General features: G+C 42.2%; 1 protein-coding gene and 1 long non-coding RNA gene across 2 annotated transcripts in view; one reads left to right on the top strand and one right to left on the bottom strand.

Moving 5' to 3' along the window:
• The window catches only part of LOC144500100 (uncharacterized), a 51924-nt gene that overhangs the window by 26753 nt on the left and 2825 nt on the right, over positions 1-22346 (top strand). The window contains exons 3-8 of the mRNA XM_078222877.1: positions 194-469; positions 2382-2834; positions 4997-5027; positions 7695-7741; positions 14256-14330; positions 16643-16692. Of these exons, the coding sequence (XP_078079003.1) occupies positions 194-469; positions 2382-2834; positions 4997-5027; positions 7695-7741; positions 14256-14330; positions 16643-16692 (932 nt within the window). The remainder of the gene's footprint in view (positions 1-193; positions 470-2381; positions 2835-4996; positions 5028-7694; positions 7742-14255; positions 14331-16642; positions 16693-22346) is intronic.
• Positions 2764-20662, bottom strand: LOC144500101 (uncharacterized). The gene is made up of 3 exons (XR_013498921.1): positions 20443-20662; positions 15148-15225; positions 2764-2826 (listed from the first exon to the last, which is right to left on the bottom strand). It is a non-coding gene; the product is annotated as an uncharacterized LOC144500101 (long non-coding RNA).

Here is a 22346-nt window from a genome sequence, read left to right as displayed (position 1 = left end):
AGCGCTGCTCCTTCATCAGATGAATGGACCTGCTGAGATTTTCCAGCATTTTCTGTTTTTGTTTCAGATTTCAGCATCCTCAGTATTTTGCTTTTATCACCTGTATATAAGAAGCTGGTTGCGACCTACCAAAACATACATGTTATATTTGTTACTTTATATCAATACAGAAAGACTTTTTTCTTTTCTCTAGGATGCTGGTCTAACCTCCACCTCACAGTGGACCCACCTGTGGTGTCAGTTGGAGATAAAGTCACATTAACATGCACCTATTGTGGACCAAAAGTGCTGTCACCCCGAATAAAATGGCAGTATGATGGATTGTCCATATCGGATACTGGAGTTGTGAGCATCACCAATGATGGACAGTCTCTTGTCATTTCACATGTGGATCAGGAGCATCTAAAGAGATATGGATGCAGTCTGGCTAAAAAAGAATCTATAGTTTCTGAAATATGCCTGGATATAGGTAACAAAAAATTCCTTTCAATCAAATTAGGGTGTCCAAGAATTTACACAAACATTAAATTGTTTTCGGCTTGGGAGTTCTAGAGAATATGGCCACCCTTTTCTACCGGTGTACAGTGTTAGGCTCAAATCTCATTCTTGAATCCCCACTGCAGAAGGAATGCTAGGGCTACCCAATGGGAGGAGGGTTATTGCTGTCCTAATGCCACCTTAAACTTCCACAGGGATGATGTGTTATCTCAACCCAGCATCCAATGAATCCCCTGACCCAGCCTCCCCCATGTTTAACTGAAACCCTATGGTCAAGATATAGTTTCAGTCTATGGTCAGTTAAAAGTACCGAACCATGTTGATTTCTTTGTATGCATCTACAAGTACAATCTGTATGAGTGCATAACCTGTGCTGAACCATTGAATTATTTGTACAATGTACTTAATAAGCCACTTTCAAAATACTAAATTTAACACATTAAGGTAGATCCTCACTCTGTGGGAGTGAAAAATGGGTGATAGTTGACAGCCTGGGTTTAAACTCTCTTGACTGAAGTCCTTTGAAATGAGGGAAACTGTAAAACCCGTTGTTGATTCGTTATTACCCATGTTATACTTTGACCAAAGTCAAAATCTGTCACATTCTCTTTACTTTTGCGCCAAATTATTTTATATTATTTTACATTACATCCTCACTCCACCAGACCCAAACCTGCCCCCATCCTCTGGTGTGCTCCAGCTAGGTTCAATGTTTAATGATCGCAAATGAAAACAGTGATTGGCATCAATTGTAGTTCCTCAAATCTACTTTCTAATCGAGTTCAGCTAATTCAGCAGACGGGAGAATAAACCTGAGACTTTACAGGTTATAACAACAACTGATATTCTGTAGCACATTTAGCATGTAGTACATCATTCCAAACTGCTTCGGCTGCTTGGCCCTTTAATGAAACAGATAGGCGGAGAGATGGTGGTGTTATGATAATGTCACTGGACTGGTAGGGCTAATTCTCTGGAACATGGGTTAAAATCCCACCATCGCAGCTGGTGGAATTTAAGTTCAATTAATAATTCTGGAATTGTAAAGTGAGTCTCAGTAATGGTGACCATGAATTTATCATTAGGTGTTCCAAATAAACCCATCAGGCTCACTAATGTTCTTTAGGCATCTGGATTACATGCGACTCTAGACCCACAGTAATGTGGTTGACTCTTAACTCTGAAATGGCCTATAGCAAGATGCTCAGCTCATGGGCAATTAGGGATAGGCAACAAATGCTGGTTTTGCCAGTGACGTCCACATCCCATGAAAAAATAAAGAAAGTAAATTGTTGTACTCAAATCAGAGAAAGTCATGGCCTCTAAGATTCAGGGTGGAATTTTCCAGTCACGCTCACCCCAAAACCGGAAAATCCCACCTTGAGGGTCAACGAACATTTGCATGGTCCCTCCTCTCACCCACTCTCCCCCGCTCGCTACGAATCCCGTGGTGGGGGGGACTGGAAAATTCCATCCTCAGAGTCCAATTCTCTGACGGAGCTACAATGTTGCCCTTTTAAATTTTTTGCAATTGCAAACATTTCTTCAGCAGCACCTTGACCTGGTATATATCGTGGAACTCGTAGGACGAATGGCAATGTGTCACTGGGATTTTCTTAAAAGTGGGGCGGGAGAAGTTTTTGAATCAAATCTACTTCAAGTCTGGAGAGAAAGAAACTCAGCGTGAGCATCGGTTTTGTGAACGCATTTTTGCATATAGAGAAGTGTATGATCATGGGTCACAGGTGGTCTAGAAATGTGAACAATTTGAGGTGCCTTGGCGAAATTATAATTTTCCTGTCAACTCACACCGGTACATTCAGCAAGCTAAGTTACAGCTCAGTTTTGTTTCGAAAAAACTAACATTTATTTCATTGTTGCAGAGCTTGATTTTCTTGATACGACATTTGCTGGAGATTATGATTACTTAGTGAGCACAGCAATCCCCGTTATCACTTCTGAGGCGACAACTGCGTCGTCGACCACCCAGGAAACCACCACACAAGTGAAAACAACATCAGCGACCACAAACTCCTCACAGAACGTGTGGAACGATTTAGAATGGATGCAGGACACATCCCCTGAGCCTGCGAGTCTGAGGACTGAAAGTTACTCCAGCGCAATACGATCTACGATGAAAACAGCAGAAACTTCAGATCCATGGAATGAAGACGCGAATCAAGATCAGCTAGGGTTAGGCGGAAGAGATTGTCCTGTTGTAGTAGCAAATGGCGGCACAAATCACCTTCCCTTATATATCTGTATCATCCTCGGTGGCATTCTGCTACTTCTCATCATCGTATTCCTTATCAAGCGATTCAAAGGATACTGCAAACGTAAATATTTTTAAAAATCAGGTCATAGATTTTCTCTCTGGTTTAGTGTAAATACAGTCATTGGGTGTTACTGAAGCATGCAGAGTAAGTAGTCACACAATACCAGGTTAAAGTCCAACAGGTTTATTTGGTAGCACGAGCTTTTGGAGCGCTGCTCCTTCACCAGGTGAGTGCATGCAGATGCAAGGCGATCCAGCTCTCTGCTTGGCAACGGAGAGTTGTGACTGACTTGAATAATGGGGGGTGGTGGGTGGACTGGTGAAACCATTTATGATTCACCCTCCTGATGGCTTTTTAGTAGCTCCTGTTGGAAAGTGAACGTTTGGGCTTTGTGTGAAGCTCCAGAGTTGAACAGTCTGCCAACACTGACTGACCGACCAGGTGAGTGGCCACTTAGCAACCCACCTCTTAAACCGTGCCATAACATGGGTCGGCACTTTCACGAAAGCTGTAACTAGTGGAGTATCACAGGGATCGGTGCTGGGGCGTCAAGTATTTCCAATCTATATTAATAGTTGGATGAAGGCACTGGCTATATTGTGATGAAATTTGCTCTGATACAATGATTGGTAGGATACAGAGTTGTGAGAAGGATGCAGAGTCTGCAAAGGGATACAGATAGGTTAAATGAGTAGGTAAAAAAATTGCAGATGGTGTATAATGTGGGAAAATGTGAGGTTGTCAATTACGGTGGGAAGAATAGTAAAGCAGAATATTATTGAAATGATGTCATTTACAAAAGAAAGCATGAACTTATGACACACAAATTGGCAGAATTGCAGATAGTGATGAGGTTTGTCAAACATACAGCAGGATTCAGATAGATTGCAGACTTGAGCAGAAAAATGGCAGATGGAGTTTAATCCGGACAAATGTGAGATGGTGCATTTTGGAAGATCAAATTCAGGTACTAATTATTCTGTAAATGGCAGAACCCTTAGGAACATTGACATTTATGTTTAGGATTATTTATTAGTGTCACAAGTAGGCCTACATTAACACTGCAATGAAATTACTGTGAAAATTCCCTAAGTCGCCACACTCCCGCGCCTGTTTGAATACACTGAGGGACAATTTAGCACAGCCAATGCACCTAACCAGCACGTCTTTCAGACTAAAGGAGGAAACCAGAGGATCCGGAGGAAACACCGGAGAACGTGCAAACTCCGCACAGACACATCCCAAGCCGGGAATCGAACCCAGCTCCCTGGCACTGTGAGGCAGCAGTGCTAACCACTGTGTCACTGTGCTGTCCCATATAGACATACAGAGGGATCTGGGCATACGGGTCTCTGAAAGTGGCAACATAGGTGGATATGGTGGTCAAGAAGGCATATGGCATGCCTTCATCAGCTGGGGGTTCGAGTATAAAACTTTAGTTAGGCCGCATTTGGAGTATTGCATGCAGTACTGGTCATCACACTACCGCTACCAGGGTGGCATGGTGGTACAGTGGATAGCACTTCTGCTTCACAGCGCCATGGACCCGGGTTCGATTCCCGGCTTGGGTCACTGTCTGTGTGGAGTCTGCATGTTCTCCCTGTGTCTGCATGGGTTTTCCCTGGGTGTTCCAGTTTCCTGTAGCGATCAGGATATTGAATTTGATGATCAGCCATGATCATGATGAATGGTGGAACAGGCTTGAAGGGCCAAATGGCCTACTCCTGCTTCTAGTTTCCATGTTTCTACAAGAGGGTACAGGTTCAACGAGAGAGGGGGAAAGTTTAGGGGAGATGTGCAGGGTAAGTTTTTCACACAGAGAGTGGTGGGTGCCAGTTGAGATGGTGGAAGCAGGCACATGAACAATGTTCAAGGCGTATCTTGACAGACACATGAACAGGAGGCAAACAGAGGGATAGAAACCCCATATGGACAATAAGTAGTAGGTCTAAATAAGGATTAGGAATCGGTGCAGGCTTGGTGGGCCGAAGGGCCTGTTCCTGTGCTGTATTGTTCCTTGATCTTATGTTATTTTGCTGCTTTTAAAAACTAAGTTTTGACTGTGTAAATGGTGGCATTAAATATTAACTGTAAATCAGAGCCACCTACTTGACACATTAAATCTGTTGTATGAATAAAACACTGAAGAACACAAAATATAAGCACGAACACAGGAGCAGAAATGCACTGAAGATGGTTGTTTCTTATTCTTACTTTGACAGATGGAACCCATGATGTGGAACAAAATGCAAGGTATAAACCAATGTGAATTTCTCACATGTAGAGATTTTATCACATCATCATTGTTCTCACATCTTCAGTATTTTCAGATACGCCAGGCAGCCGGATAAAATGTCAAGGTTCAGGTTCGTGAAGACCAAATTTAGGGAAATGTCACAAAATATTTGGTCGCACAGTGAGTGATTGACAGTTGGAACAGGTTGTCAGTAAGAATGGGGGCGGTCATAAGACCATAAGACATAGGAGCAGAACTCGGCCATTCGGCCCATCAGGTCTGCTCCGCCATTCAATGAGATCATGGTCGATCTGATATAATCCTCAACTCCACTTCCCCGCCTTGCCCCCATAACCCTTGATTCCCTGACTGATTAAAAACTGTCACTCTCACCTTGAACATACTTAATGACCCAGCCTCTACATCCCTCTGCGGTAAAGAATTCCACAGATTCACTACCCTCTGAGAGAAGAAATTCCTCTTCGTCTCAGTCTTAAATGGGTGACCCTGTCATTCATTCAAGGAACAGCTAGATCCTGTCATGTGTTGGTATTCAATAGATTATCAACTGAGTCTTTTTATGTGGTGAAAATACTGGCTGTTTTAATTCATTTTCTTAAAAATTCAGCTTGTCAAAGCTTGAGCCATGTTTATATTAAATAGGTTACAATGACCATGGGCTTCGCAAATGGAATTATCATTCCTGGTCATGATAATACACTTTTACCTTTGCCCCAAACATTTAAATTGGTTCACGAAGTTGGTTGAGTACTGCATGCAATGGAGGGGCTTCCTCTAACCTCTTTTCCCAAAGGTAGGAGAGTCTAAAACTAGAGGGCATAGATTTAAGGTGAGAGGGGAGAGATACAAAAGTGTCCAGAGGGGCAATTTTTTCACACAGAGAGTGGTGAGTGTCTGGAACAAGCTGCCAGAGGTAGTAGTAGAGGCGGGTACAATTTTGTCTTTTAAAAAGCATTTAGATAGTTACATGGGTATGATGGGTATAGAGGGATATGGGCCAAATGCGGGCAATTGGGATTAGCTTAGGGGTTTTTAAAAAAAAAGGGCAGCATGGACAAGTTGGGCCAAAGGGCCTGTTTCCATGCTGTAAACCTCTATGACTCTATAACTTAATGCGAGGTAGGTCCATTCGAAAGTCTGATGGCAGATGGACAAATGCGGGATGATGCATTTTGGAAGATCAAATTCAGGTACAAATTATTCAGTAAATGGCAGAAGCTATTCTTGAGGCGGTGGGTACGTGACCTCAGACTTTTGTATCTCTCTCCCGACAGAAGAAGGTGGAAGAGAGAATGTCCAGGGTCCATGGAATCCTTAAGCATAGGTTTAAGGTGCGAGGGGCAAGGTTTAAAGGAGATGTACGAGGCAAGTTTTTTTATACAGAGGGTGGTGGGTGCCTGGAACTCGCTGCCGTGGGAGGTAGTGGAAGCAGATGCGATTGTGACTTTTAAGGGGCGTCTTGACAAATACATGAATAGGATGGGAATGGTGGGATATGGTCCCCGGAAGGGTAGGGGGTTTAGTTCAGTCAGGCAGCATGTCAGTGCAGGCTTGGAGGGCCAAAGGGCCTGTTCCTGTGCTGTCATTTTCTTTGTTCTTTGTTCTTTGTTTTTAATTATGCTGGCTGCTTTGCCGAGGCAGCGGGAAGTGTAGACAGAGTCAATGGATGGGAGACTGGTTTGCTTAATTAAGTTTTGGCATCCAGCCCTTCATGCCAGTGGAATCTTCTGTCCTGCTGATTTGAACTGAGATTTCAATGGCCGATAGGCCTGGGAAAAAGAGCAAGAAGGCTGGAAAATTCCTGTCTTTAGAGGGGCTTGTGATTGCACAAGATCCGCACTTCCATTTGGGAAATAGAATTTGAGGTATGTATCTGCTCTGTTCAGCGGAATGGGCCCAAAGTTGTATTGTGAATTGTGCGTGAACTAGGCAGTAGAGATCGATTGGTCTGGCCGCTTTATAAGGGTAGAACCACTGTCCATGACTTACAGAGCTAATTTTGACAAGAGGGCGGTGACATTTGATGCCAGGAGCTCCCACCTCATTGGCAGCACTGGGGACCCTGTGTATCAGTGGATAGTAATACACCAAGTGAGGGTAAGGCATAACAACTTCCTCATGGGTCCAAACTATGGAGTCTGGGCCTGGGAAATGAACACCTGAATTATTTTGTTTCCTTTTTTTTTGGAATTGATTAGCCTTTTTGTTCAAGGAGCAGAGAGGGCCATGCCTGGAACTGTCCAGTGGGTGGTGGTTGAGGTCTCCAAACACATGGGGTAGGCTTGTGTCAGAAATTTGCCCGAGCTGAAACTTGTACCATCTGCTCCATGTTAAATAGGTATTCTGTCACTGACCCCCACAAACTCAGTGCTGGAAGGCATTAAGAGGCATTATTTGAGTGCATGCCAGAATTGAGTCCAAGGAATATGTAGGGATATCGGGGTAGGGCCTGGGTGGGATTGTGGTCGGTGCAGATTCGATGGGCCAAATGGCCTCCTTTGGCACTGTAGGGATTCTATGATTTTATGATCTATGAATATTGGCAGGGATATTTATTACTAGCTAAATGCTAGTGCACAAGTTTGCATTCATATTTATTTTTGTGGCACTTAAATTTCTTTCGCATTTGGCAAAACACTAATTTCCAAAAATTATGATTGCAGTGGTCCAAACAACTGTGATTCCTCGGATTCAGAGGGAAATCTACCTGGTAAGGAAGAATAAAGCAGCTTTATTTTTTTCTTTGCTTCTTGAGAATGCCTTGCCTCCAGAACAATGTTTTTATTTTACTCCTTCTTTGGGTCTCCTTGCATGCTTTACCTCTGGTGAACAGCATAGAGAAATTACCTCATCACAGGCCTGCACCATTTTTACTTTGCAGACAAGATGCTTGTGGGACTGTGAGGGCAATTGTAGACATCATATATCCCTTAAGCCTACACCCCCATTCAACACCATCATGGCTGATTGTTCTACCTCAACACCACTTTCCTGCCTGCTCCCCCTATCCCTTAATTCCCCAAGACCAAACATCTGCCTATCTCAGCCTCAAATATCTTAATTGATAGAAACACAGAAAATAGAAGCAGGAGTAGGCTATTCGGCCCTTTGAGTCTGCTCTGCCATTCACTTTGAACATAGAACAATACAGCGCAGTACAGGCCCTTCGGCCCTCAATGTTGCGCCGACCAGTGAAACTCATCTAACCTACACTATTCCAATATTATCCATATGCTTATCCAATGACCATTTAAATGCCCTTAATGTTGGCAAGTCCACTACTGCTGCAGGCAGGGTATTCCACGCCCTTACCGCTCTCTGAGTGAAGAACCTACCTCTGACATCTGTCCTATATCTATCACCCCTCAATTTAAAGCTATGTCTCCTCGTGCTAGCTATCACCATCCGAGGAAAAAGGCTCTCACTATCCACCCTATCTAATCCTCTGATCATCTTGTATGCCTCTATTAAGTCACCTCTTAACCTTCTTCTCTCTAACGAAAGCAACCTCAAGTCCCTCAGCCTTTCCTCATAAGACCTTCCCACCATACCAGGCAACATCCTAGTAAATCTCCTCTGCACTCTTTCCAATGCATCCACATCCTTCCTATAATGCGGTGACCAGAACTGTACACAATACTCCAAGTGTGGCCGCACCGGAGTTTTGTACAGCTGCAACATGACCTCCTGGCTCCGAAACTCAATCCCTCTCCCAATAAAAGCTAACACTCCGTACGCCTTCTTAACAACCCTATCAACCTGGGTGCCAATTTTCAGGGATCTATGCACATGCACACCAAGATCTCTCTGTTCATCCACACTACCAAGTATCTTACCATTAGCCCAGTACTCTGTAATCCTGTTACTCCTTCCAAAGTGAATCACCTCACACTTTTCCGCATTGAACTCCATTTGCCACCTCTCAGCCCAGCACTGCAGCTTATCTATGTCCCTCTGTAACCTGCAACAACCTTCTGCACTGTCCACAACTCCACCAACTTTAGTGTCATCCGCAAATTTACTAACCCATTCTTCTACGCCCTCATCCAGGTCATTTATAAAAATGACAAACAGCAGTGGCCCAAAAACAGATCCTTGCGGTACACCACTAGTAACTGAACTCCAGGATGAACATTTCCCATCAATCACCACCCTCTGTCTTCTTACAGCTAGCCAATTCCTGATCCAAACCGTTAAATCACCCTCAATCCCATGCCTCCGTATCTTCTGCAATAGCTTACCGTGGGGAACCTTATCAAACGCTTTACTGAAATCCATATACACCACATCAACTGCTTTACCCTCATCCACCTCTTTGGTCACCTTCTCAAAGAACTCAATAAGGTTTGTGAGGCACGACCTACCCTTCACAAAACCGTGTTGACTATCCCTAATCAAATTATTCCTTTCTAGATGATTATATATCCTATCTCTTATAATCCTTTCCAAAACTTTGCCTACAACAGAAGTAAGGCTCAATGGCTCATCATCAAATTCAATATCCTGATCCCCCTCCCCCCATATCCTTTGATCCCTTTAGCCCCAAGAGCTATAGCTAATTTCTCCTTGAAACCATGTTTTGGCCTCAACTATTTCTGTGCTAGTGAATTCCACCATTCTTTGGGTGAAGAAATTTCTCCTCACCTCAGTCCTAAAAGGTTTACCCCTTAGTCTCAAACTATGACCCTTCGTTCTGGACTCCCCACCATTTTTTGTGGTAGACAATTCCAAAGATTTACAAATCTCTGAGAAAAGAAATTTCACCTCATCTCAGTTTTAAATGATCAGTTTCTCATCCTATGTCTCCCCTGTATTCTAAATTCCCCAGTCAATGAAAACAACATCTGTGTCCACTCTCTGTTAAGTCTCTTCAGGATCTTGCTTGTTTCAATGAGCTCAGCTCTCAATTTTTAAACTGCAGAGAACTTAGGCCCAGTTTAATCAGCCTCCTACCATCAGAAAATTCTCTCATCCCATGACCATTCTACTGAGCCTTCATTGCATTGCCTTCAATGCATTTTTGGAGCCAAAACTGTACATGGTAGTCCAGGTGTAGCCTCATTAGAGCCCCATACAAATGTAGCAAATTTTCCTTATTCTTGTACTGTACTTGAATCCCCTTGCATTAAGCTATCATATTGTTTGTCTTCCTAAATGCTTGCTGTATCTGCAAATTTGGTGATTCTTGTATGTATACATGCATGTATCTCTGAACATCAACACCTACAAATTTTGTGCCCTTAAAAATATATTCTGCTTTACTATTCTCATGACCAAATTAAATAACCTCATGTTTACCCATATTACACTCCCGTCTTCCACATTGTAGCCCATTCCCTTCCTCTGTTGATATCTCTTATGGGTATAGAGGGATATGGGCTAAACGTGGGCAATTGGGACTAGCTTAGGGGTTAAAAAAGGGGCGTCATGGACAAGTTGGGCCGAAGGGCCTGCTTTAATGCCCATAAACCTCTATGACTCTTTGCACTCTTTGTATCCTCTTCACAGCTTACTTTTCCACCTGAAAATATCATATGGAGTTGAAATATTGGACTGAATTTTATAGTCCCATCATAGAAAGGGTGGGGCTCTAAAATGTGGTGAGCCATTCAAAAGTCCATTGGCTTTGGCAGGAGTGAAAAATCCCGCTGATGGAAAATTCCACCCATTAGCTCTGTTTCTCTCTCCACAGATACTGCCAGGCCTGCTGGGTTCTTCTAGCATTTTCTGTTTTTAGTACATTTCCATCTTGCATTGCATCATCAGTAAATTTGGATTCATTATTCTGTTTCTTCAACGAAGTCATTAATGTAAATTGTAAATAACTGAGCTCCCAGCATTGACCCTTCCAGCAATCTACTAGTTACAGCCTGAAAATGTGAAAATACTGTGTACCCTTCTTCTCTGGTTCCTATCCATTAACTGACTATCCAACCATGCTAAAAATACTCCAAGCACTTTTATCTTGCTTATTAACCTTTTGTGTGGCAGCTTATCAAATGTCATTTGGAAATCCTACTGTATTACATCTATTATCTCCCCTGTATCTAGTTACATCCTCAAAAAATATTACTAATTTATCAAAGTTAGTTTTCCTTTTGTAAATCCATATTGACTGTCTGATTTTCTCAGTTAATGAAAAAGATTTTCTTGATAATAGATTCAAGCATTTCCCTTGATGACTGGCTTACAGTTCCCTGTTGGCTCTCTTCCTCCTTCCTTGAATAATGTATTGCATTTGCTAACTTCCAATCCACTGGGGCCATTCTATTAGATCATCTTTGCCAAACCTTGCCAATTTTATTTGTCAAGTCCTTTCTTTCATTATGAAATGTGAGTATCGATAACAATGCCAGCATCATCCACACCTAATTACGTCTGCAAAAGTAGTGGTGAACTGCCTTCTTGAACCACTACAGTCCATCTGATATAGGTACATTTATGAGTATTGTTGGGAAGAGAATTCCAGGATTTTAACCTGGCAACATGAAGAAACCTCAATATTATTCCAAGTCAGGATGTTGTTTAAGCTTGGAAGGAAACCTGGAGGTGCTGGTGTTCCCATGTGTCTGGTGTCCTTGTTCTACGCGGTGGTATTGGTTACCAGTTTAGAATGCACTGTCAAAGGAGGCTTGGTGGGCTGCTGCAGTGCACCTTGTAGATGATGCACACTACTGCCATGGTGCACCATTGCTGGAAAGAACTGTTTGAGATGGTGAATCAAGTGCTGATCAAGAGGACTGCTTTGTCCTGAAAGCTATTGAGCTTCTTGAAGGTTGTCGCAGCTGCAATCACCCAGACATATGGGGAATATTCTATCACACTTTTGACTTGTGCCTTGTAGATGGTGAACAGGCTTTGAGGAGTCAGGATCCCTAGCCTCAGAGTTGCTCTTGTAGCTATTTAAATGGCTGGTCCATTTAAGGTTCTACTCAATAGGAATATTCTTTCTTGTTGGAGAAGTCTTTGCTTCAGTCTTTACAAAGGAAGACATGAATAATGTACCAGAAGTGCTGAGAGAAACATGTTTTAGTGAGGAGCCGAAGGAAATCAGCATTAGCACAGAAATGGTTTTGGGGAAATTGATAGGATTGAAGGTGGATAAATCTCCTGGGCCTGATAATCTTCAACCAGAGTACTTAAGGAAATGGCTCTGGAAATAATAGATCCATTGGTGGTTATTTTCCAAAATTCTTTGGACTCTGGAATAGTTCCTACAGATTGGAGGGTAGCTAATGTAAGCCCGCTATTCAAAAAGGGAGATAGAGAGAAAACAGGGAACGATAGACCAGTGAGCCTAACGTCAGTACTGGGGAAGTTGCTAGAGTCCATTATAAAGGATTTCATAACTCAGCATTTGGAAGGCAGTGGTATAATCAGACAAAGGGAAATCATGCTTGACAAATTTATTGGAATTTTTTGAGGATGTAACTAGTAGAGTTGATTGAGGAGAACCAGTGGATGTGGTTTATTTAGACTTTCAGAAGGCTTTCAACAAGGTCTCACATAACAGACCACTAAGTAAAGTTTAAGCACGCGGGATTGCAGGTAATGTCTTGAGATGGATAGGAAGCTGGTTAGCAGGTAGGAAGCAAAGAGTTGGCATAAATGGGTCTTTTTCTGATTGGCAGTCAGTGACTGGTGGGGTTGCGCAGGGATCTGTGCTAGGGCCCCAACTGTTCACATTATATATTAATGATTTGGAAGAGGGAACTCAATGTATTATCACCAAATTTGCAGATGATGCAAAGTTGGGTGGGAGGGTGAGCTGTGAGGAGGATGCAGAGATGCTTCAGTGTGATTTGGACAAGCTGAGTGTGTGGGCATATGTATGGCAGATGCAGTATAATGTGGATAACTGTGAGGTTATCCACATTGATAGCAATAATAGGAAGACAGATTATTATTTGAATGGGTGTGAATTGAGAGAGGTGGATACTCAACGAGACCTTGGAGTCCTCATGCATCAGTCACTGAAAGTAAGTGTGCAGGTACAGCTGGCAGTAAAGGTGGCAAATGGAATGTTGGCCTTCATAGCGAGAGGATTTGAGTATAGGGATAGGGATGTTGTGCTGCAATTGTATAGGGTGTTGGTGAGGCCACATCTGGAATATTGTGTGCAGTTTTGGTGTCCTTATCTGAGGAAGGATGTCCTTGCTATAGGGGGAGTACAGTGAAGGTTTACCAGGTCGATTCCTGGGATGGCAGGTCTGTCATATGAGTAGAGACTAAGTCAGTTAGGATTATATTCACTGGAGTTTAGAAGAGTGAGAGGGAATCTCATAGAAACTTATAAAATTCTAACAGGATTAGACAGGGTAGATTCAGAAAGAATGTTCCCAATGGTGGGGGAGACCAGAACTAGGGGTCATAGTTTGAGGATAAGGGGTAAACCTTTTAGAACTGAGGTGAGGAGAAATTTCTTCACCCAGAGGGTGATGAATGTGTGGAATTCACTACAACAGAATGTAGTTGAGGCTACAACGTTGTGTGATTTCAAGAATAAATTAGATATAGTTCTTGGGGCTAAAGGGATCAAGGGATATGGGGCAAAGGGGGGGACCAGCATATTGAATTCGATGATCAGACGTGATCAAAATGAATTGCGGAGTAGGCTCAAAGGGCCGAATAGCCTACTCCTGCTTCTAGTCTCTATGTTAAGTCATTGCCTAGAATTTGTGGCATGGACATTACTTACCACTTATCACACCAAACCTGAATGTTGTCCAGGTCTTGCTGCAGGCAGGCATAGACTGTTTTGGTGTCTGAGGATTTGGAAATGGCATTGAAAACTCAACAATCATCAGTGAACATCCCCATTTCTGACTTTATACTGGCAGGAACATCATAGTTGAGGTAACTAAAGACGTTTGGACCTAAGACACTACCATTAGGAATTCCTGCACTAATCTAGATTTTGAAAATTAACATCCTGCACAATTATGTTGCCTTTATACAAGCTCCAATTATCTCATGCTCACTGCTCTGTCCAATATTTCTTTCTGCAAGGGAAAGTACTTGTCCTCCAATCTTCACGATAATTATGATGGAAATTAGTTCAGAAGATTTATTTAAAAATATATTATCCCCCCTCTATGCTGCAGTGTATGCAGACTTTATTGTACTATACTTGCATACACATCTCTGTATCTGTACATTGAAGTGTGCTGTCACTAGTTTATGCTATGTTTTTAACAAGTTGTACTGTTACTTTTTTTGAAAAGAAACCCAAGAAGAGAGCCTGGTGCAGACAGGGAATGAAGATGATCGTACTGGGGTGACTGTAGATGGTGTCAATGGTAAGTATTTTTTTAATTAAAATTTTACACCATTCTTAAGGGTACAAAGCCAATGCTCAGAGTGGACCTGACAGTCCTGAATCCATCCCCTTGCTTGCTCCAAAAACCAAGTTCAAATTCCAATTGAATTCAATTCATGGTCCCCATGGGAGACAAACAAGATCCAACCTGGCAAGGTAAGGCATTGCACCCCATCTTAAGCTTGATCTTAGCCAAAAGGCTGAGAAGCACAAGAAAGTTAATGGTGTGACTAATTAACCAAATTCTTTTGTGATATACTACACTGTATTTTCAAGTTCACATCTTTTTTTATTTGGTCTCCTTACACCATCCTAACTATAAGGGTGGGAAGACCTGTCCTATATTAATGCTCTCCTGTCAGGACGTGAAAGACAGCAGACTAGATGACTGTCTCTTCCTGAGTTTTTGTCAGGGTGGAGTCTCCGAGTTATGCAAAACAGACTGATTCCACAAATGTCCGAGTCAGTTTTATGAGCTGATGATCTGCTACTGAAATTGACATTAGTTCCCGAGCTCAGGAGTGCAGAAAATCTACTATATCATTCAATAAAATTCTCACAAAAATCACACAATACACTGATTCTTGCTTAGAATATTGGTGAGGACCAGATATGCTTCCTTCCATCGTCAACCTACTGTGTTCATGGTCTCAGCTCATACATGACAAATGACATTTGTGCCTGCAGAACCATACTGGAGACAGGGGTTTTCCTCTTGAGGCTATGTGTTGTTACTTAAGCTAATACAGAGATTCAGAATACAGTGTACTGATTTTTAAGACGTAACTTTATTTAACCAAATGAGCAAATGTGAGAGTGATATGAGGAAGTCCCGCACCACAGATGCGGGCAGCTGGATATCAGTCTGAAGGTCCCTGTGAAAGCAATTATACATTCCCAAAATCATATTGCCCACTTTTCCAGTGGGCACTATCCAGTAAACATTAATACAAATCAGTCAATAATCATCCTGTTATTAACTCCAGCCAATAACAATACACAGCATGACCTCATGGGATTTCATTTGTCATTAATTACAGACATTACCTCCCTTCTGTTGCCCAATAACATGGGACACTGGACAGTGAAATGGGGAATGACTCCCACCAAATTGAACCCACATGACTCTCGTCCGACCCTGTGAAGTCCCTTATGTCTACTCACCACCTGTGTTATCAACTCAAAGTTGCATGACTCTATTCAGTAGCTGGCTTTGGCAGCCATCTTGTTCCCGACCACTGCTGATAACATAACTGCTCTGCAGTGGACCTATTGTTTCTTACCTCTCCCACCAGGGCCTGCTGTATTTTGTCATTGACTGAAGTTTCACAAACTGTCACTAAAAGCAAAACACATCCATCTTATAAATTCAAAATACAGTGGGACCCCGATTTAACGCGACCCAATTTAGCGCGAATTCGGATATAACGTGATGAATCATTGGACCCTTTTTTTCCCGCTAAAATGTAGCAAATTTAGCGCGACCCCAATTTAGCGTGACCTCGCTTTTTTCGCGACAACATTTTATGTACCCCAACCATCGTGTTATAACGGGGCTGCACTGTACACGTTTTAAATGAGAAATATTTGTTAATCATACAGAGCTGTCTTCTATGGCAATAGCCCTGACTTATGTTCCCATAGTCCAAGATCATTCACTCTAAAGTTAGTATTGTGTTCATGTTCCTAAATCTATGGTTATGTGTTTTTATTAGCCTAATTAGCCCCCCTACATCACATACCCTAATTAAAAGTAAGGAAGACATTAAAGCAAAGGGTAGACATTCAAGTTGCATCTGGTTATCAGTTTGCCATAGCATCAGAACTTTCTTGTTTTATTGATGTATAGATAACAAAAACGTGGGCACTTAACATTGCACCCCTTTACATGTTACCATTTTGAGTCATTCCATAGATCTAGATCTTTATCTTTCCTTTCACGGTTTTATTTTCAGTTCTTCATACATGGCTTCTTCAGTCATGTCTAACCAACAGTTAAGACACCTCTTATCCTTAATTACTACACTCAGTCACCATGTAACAATTTCCTGATTATCTCAATCTCTTCCATTCTTTTCAACCGTGATGGGGCCCTGCACAAAGAACTGTGATCTTTCAATGCGATCTTTCATGGAACACGCTGCTTTGAAAACTTTGCAACAATTAACAATAGTTACATTAAGAGCCTACAGAGTTGGCATTATGATGTGAGTCTGTTTTTTAAAGAACGACTACCAAAACACAATTACACAGTGGCTATGGATTGTTGCATGTTGCTTATTGTCTCTCCAGAAGAAATGCAAGAACGCAAGGATGAAGATGAGAATACAACAGAATCAGAGGTCAGATACTTTTGACAGAATATGTGAAATTGTTGATTAAAAATCACCAGGTAAACCCAAGCAACTTTACAATGAATAACTTCCTCATCATGGTATAACTTTGTCACCCCAAGGCAGACTAATTTAGCTTATATCAAAATGTACAAAATCAAGTCTGTAGGATTTTGCTTGTTCTGCCAGCAATTTCATTCACTGTGAATGTAACTGGAGATATAAGGTATTGCAAATGTATAGAATACATGGTAGAAAATGATCAATGTCATACCATTATTTTAGGCAAGAGGGAGAGAAAAACCAGGAATGACTGTTACAGTGTGGAATCTATCATCAAGTACAGAATGACTGAGTGTTGATCAAGAGTCAGCATTTTGAAAAGGATTAGTTACAGCAAATTTCATCTCTGGAGGAGGACAGAAATATTTCCTTCTGGACTTCCAGGAGAGGTTTGATTAGGTTCTGTTCAAGAGGTTATCAGCAAAAATGATAGCAAAGAACAAGAACAAAGAACAATACAGCACAGGAACAGGCCCTTCGGCCCTCCAAGCCCGCGCCGCTCCCTGGTCCAAACTAGACCATTCTTTTGTATCCCTCCATTCCCACTCCGTTCATATGGCTGTCTAGATAAGTCTTAAACGTTCCCAGTGTGTCCGCCTCCACCACCTTGCCTGGCAGCGCATTCCAGGCCCCCACCACCCTCTGTGTAAAATATGTCCGTCTGATATCTGTGTTAAACCTCCCCCCCTTCACCTTGAACCTATGACCCCTCGTGAACGTCACCACCGACCTGGGGAAAAGCTTCCCACCGTTCACCCTATCTATGCCTTTCATAATTTTATACACCTCTATTAAGTCTCCCCTCATCCTCCGTCTTTCCAGGGAGAACAACCCCAGTTTACCCAATCTCTCCTCATAACTAAGCCCCTCCATACCAGGTAACATCCTGGTAAACCTCCTCTGTACTCTCTACAAAGCCTCCACGTCCTTCTGGTAGTGTGGCGACCAGAACTGGACGCAGTATTCCAGATGCGGCCGAACCAACGTTCTATACATCTGCAACATCTGACCCCAACTTTTATACTCTATGCCCTGTCCTATAAAGGCAAGCATGCCATATGCGCGTGGAATTGGAGGTTATCTTGTGACATGGATTTGTAATTGGTTGGGAAGTAGGAGACAGAAAAAAGCTAAAGGGAATGTAATCTGATTATCTGGATGTGACATATTATAGCTCATAACTTGTACTTAGGCCTCAGCTTTTCACCATGAAGGGTGGAAGGGGCAGCAAGTTACAAAGGGATAGAGAGAGATTAAGTGAGTGGGCAAAACTGTGGCAGGTAATGTTTAATGTGGAGAAGTGTGAGATCATCTGTTTTGGATCTAAAAGGGTCAAATCAGAATATTTATTGACAGGAGACTATGGAAGAGCAAGGGGAATATTTAAAAGCTAGTTCACAGGGACTGAAGTAATTGAAAAGGTTAATGGAATGTTGGTCCTTTATCTCAAGGGGATTGCAATACATAAAAGATGGGAAGATATTCTTCAATTTTACAGAGCCTTGATCAGACTCCATCTAGAATACCGCATTCAGTTTTGGGCACTGCACCTCAGAAACAAAACAATTGATTTATTATTGTCACATGTATTGGGATACAGTGAAAAGTATTGTTTCTTGCATGCTATGCAGACAAATCATACTGTACATCGAGTGCAGAGGGGAGAAGGAAAGGATAGGGTTCAGAATGTAGTGTTAAAGTCAAAGCTAGGGTGTAGAGAAAGATCAACACAATACGAGGTTGGCCCATTCAAAAGTCTGATGGCAGCAGGGAAGCAGCTGTCCTTGAGTTGGTTGGTGCGTGATCTCACACTTTTGCATTTTTATCCCGACGGATGAAGGTGGAAGAGAGTATATCTGGTGTGGGTGGGGTCTCCGATTATGCTGGCTGCTTGGAAGGGTACAGCACAGGTTCACCAATTTACCAGGGCAAAAAAGGACAGGTTGCACAAACTTGGTGTGTATTCCCTTGAGTTTGGAAGGTTGAGGAGTGATCAAATTCGCGTGTTTAAAATGATAGAGGGATTTGGTAGATTAAAAACAGAAAAGCTACTCCCTCTGGTGGGAGAACAACCGCAGAATTAATGCTCAGCCATTTCGGAGTGAGATCAGGGAGCATTTTTGCTGCATGGGAGTAGGTAGTGGAAATCAGGAATTCTGCCCCCACACCCCAAAATCAATGTTTCCACTCAGCTGTGAGTGCACATACCCATACCGACTTGTTCCATGCTACATAGCGGCCAAGTGGATAAAGTTACAGGCGCTGTGCATTGAAAGAAAACTGGCTGTGCGCCACAAAATTTTAACGGGGATCACTGCCCAAAAGAATGTGCATGCAGATCAATCAATTTCCAAGTCTGAACTGGAGTTGGTAACCTTTTTGTTAACGTTCGGGTATCAAAGGATATGATCAAAGGTGGGAAAATGGAATTGAGGAACAGGTCTGCCATGATCTAATTAAAAGGTGGAACCAGCTTCAGGAGATGAATTGCCTATCCCTGGTCCTATGTAGTGTGCTGCCCAGATAGATCTTAGTTCCTTTTGTTCACTTCACATTTAAGCTAGAAGATTCTGCTTTATGTGAATTATATGTTTTGTGGCTGTTATCAACAGATGAAAGCATAAGAAATAGGAGCAGAAGAAGGCCTTTCAGCCTTTCAAACCCACTTGGCCATTCAATGAGATCATGGCTGATCGACTTCAACACCGTTTTCCTGCACTACCTCTACATCCCTTGATGTTTTTAAAATGTAGAAATCTATCAATCTCAGTTTTGAACAGAGTCAATGATTGAGCTTCTGCAGCCCTCTGGGGCAGAGAATTCCAAAGATTCACCACCCTCTGAGTGAAGAAATCCCTCCAAGTATCAGTCTTAAATGGCCAGCTACTTACTCTGCGACTTAGCCTGCATCTACCCTGTCGAGTCCTGTAATGATTTTCTATGTTTGAATGAGATTACTAATTTTAAAAAAAGCTAAATAGAATGTGCACCCGGGCAACTATTCCATGTATACTTAATTTTGTCAGTTAACAAATTACGTTTTATCGGGTGATTGGGGGTAAGTGAGTGGAATAGATTTGATCTTGGGCAATAGTGTTAGAACAGGGTGATATTAAATGAACCGCCTCCTCCCCAGGTTTCCATTCCCAGTGCCTTCTCTCGGGAGGGATGTACAATGGGCAGCTAATCCCACATTGCCTACTTGACACTTTCCCCCTAAAACAAAATAACCAAGTTGCATTCTTTGTATCCCTGTGAAAAAAAGATGATGATCATTGAGGAAGCAGCTAACTATTTAAAAGGATTGATCAGAGGTACATATCTACAAGGCAATTCTGCCATCACTTCTGGCATACAATAATGTATTTTACTTTCGGTTTCGAAAATAACCTTCGACTTCAAGGCCCCTCTGTGGAATAGTCAGCTTTCCAGATTTCAAACACCCAGGTCGAATGGGCACACTGGTCTGGGCAATGTGTGCTGCTTCAATATATCTTCCCAACATAAAAAGATTATCTATTACCATTACATGAAGACTAATTGTGTGCAAATACTTAATTATTCATTTAAGTTTCCTTACAGTTTGAAAAATATTAGTTGATATACACCGACTTGCTTCTCACTGCTTTTGGCAATGATAACGCAGGAGCAGTGGAAAAGTCCCTAGTGACATAACCAATGGCGTAAGTCACTTACCCCATAATTTCCTTTCTCCTGCAATGTTCAAGAGTCCCTATTCTACTGGTGTGACTTCCCAGGAAAACCTGAGCCGGTTTTTGATTGCGGTTATTCCAAAAGGGTCAGGATTAGTTCTGGGTTATAATGGTAAAAATTTCCGGAAGAGCTGTCCCATAGATTATGAGTCTCATATTGAGATTAACTGCCATGTTGAGGGGGAGTGGGAAATGTTTTTCAATGGGTGGACAGAGTTAGAATTCAAATGCTAAAAACAGCAGGTAGTCTAAAACTGCTTTATATAGCTTATTTATAGAATACGGGAGTTAAATGTCATGACTTAAGCCATACTATAAATAATGTAACTGTTTTGCTTGCTAGCACACTGTGTTGTCATTAACCTTAGGCACCCTGGTGGTCTAGAATCCTAATACAAAATGGTTTCTCCATTCTCAACACGACTTTCCCATACTGCCACTTCAGGTTATTTTTAAAATTACTCAGGTACATCAATAATTGATCAATACCCGTCACCATCATAATTACACAAATAAATCTGTTCTCCTCACCCATCCAAACAAATGATAAATCTACCAACTTCATCTGTTCTTGGTTGCAAGTAAATCTGTGTTCCTGAGTCATCTCTGTTACAAATAATTACTGAACCTCATTTTCATCCAATTACATAAATAATTTGTTCTCCATTGTTTTGGTCACATAAATATTCTGCGAGTTTCACCCATTACAGAATAGAAGCCCCATCATTAATTCTGGGGCAGCATGGTGGTTAGCACTGCTGCCTCACAACGCCAGGGACCTAGCTTCAGTTCAGGCCTTGGGTGATTGTGTGGAGTTTGCACGTTCTCCTTGTGTCTGCGTGGGTCTCCTCCAGGTGTTCTGGTTTCCTTCCACAGTCCAAAGATGTGCAGATTTGGTGGATTGGCCATGATCAATTGCCCCTTTGTGCCCAAAGATGTGTAAGTTAGGTGGATTAGCTATGGTATATGTTCAGGTTAGGGAAATAGGGTGTGGGCATGGGTAAGATGCTCTTCTGGACAGTCCATGCAGACCTAATGGGCTAAATGGCAGGGATTCTATGGTTCCATTAATTAATTAACTATATTACCATGCTGTAAACATTAAACAAATCTGAGATTTCAAAAATAAATAAAACAATTGGTAATCCTCAGAATCCTTTCTCTTGTTGCTGCATCAACTAGAGATGGAAGCCAGATTATTCTTCGACCTAGTTGAGCATTGTTCCTTCTAATCTTACATTTGTGCCTCTTGTGATGAAATTAACCATTCTGAAAAAGTTTGTGATTGTTTGGAAATAGTGAAGATGAGAACACAGCATGAGTCGATGTGATGGTAGCAGGTTGGAAGGCTAAAAGATGCTGTTGGAACTATTCATTGATGCACAGATCTGGCAGCTGGGAGGATTGTTGCATGATGCTCTTTCTGGTCATGGCTGAAGAGTTGCTCCCTTAGCAGGATGAAATTGTGGAGAATGCAGCAGCCAACAGCAAGTCCAGAGGCCCTCTTGGCGCTATACTGAAACACCTCTTCAGATCTGTCTAGATAGTGGAACCTGCTTCAGAATACCAATGGCCTTGCTCAATCAGAGCTCAGGTTGAATCCTGGCTTTGTTTGTAGTCCTCCTGATAGTCATGAGCCAGGTGGTCAGAGACAGCCCTTCTTCCCAAACCAGCCTGACACCCAATGGCATGGATTTGAGGACTAGTCATAGAGATTTACAGGACAGAAAAAGGCCATTCAGTCCATCAGGTCTGTGCCAACCATCATACGCCTATCATTCTAATACCATTTACTAACACAATCCGTAGCCCTGCATGCTATGGCGTTTCAAGTGCTCATCTAAATGCTTCTTAAACGCTATGAGAGTTCCCACCTCTCCCACCCTT

The sequence above is a fragment of the Mustelus asterias genome, chromosome 10 (genome assembly GCF_964213995.1).
Source record: "Mustelus asterias chromosome 10, sMusAst1.hap1.1, whole genome shotgun sequence".
Classification (NCBI taxonomy): Eukaryota; Metazoa; Chordata; class Chondrichthyes; order Carcharhiniformes; family Triakidae; genus Mustelus; species Mustelus asterias.
The sequence above is the reverse complement of the archived record's forward strand: the minus strand, read 5'-3'. Positions and strand labels throughout refer to the sequence as shown.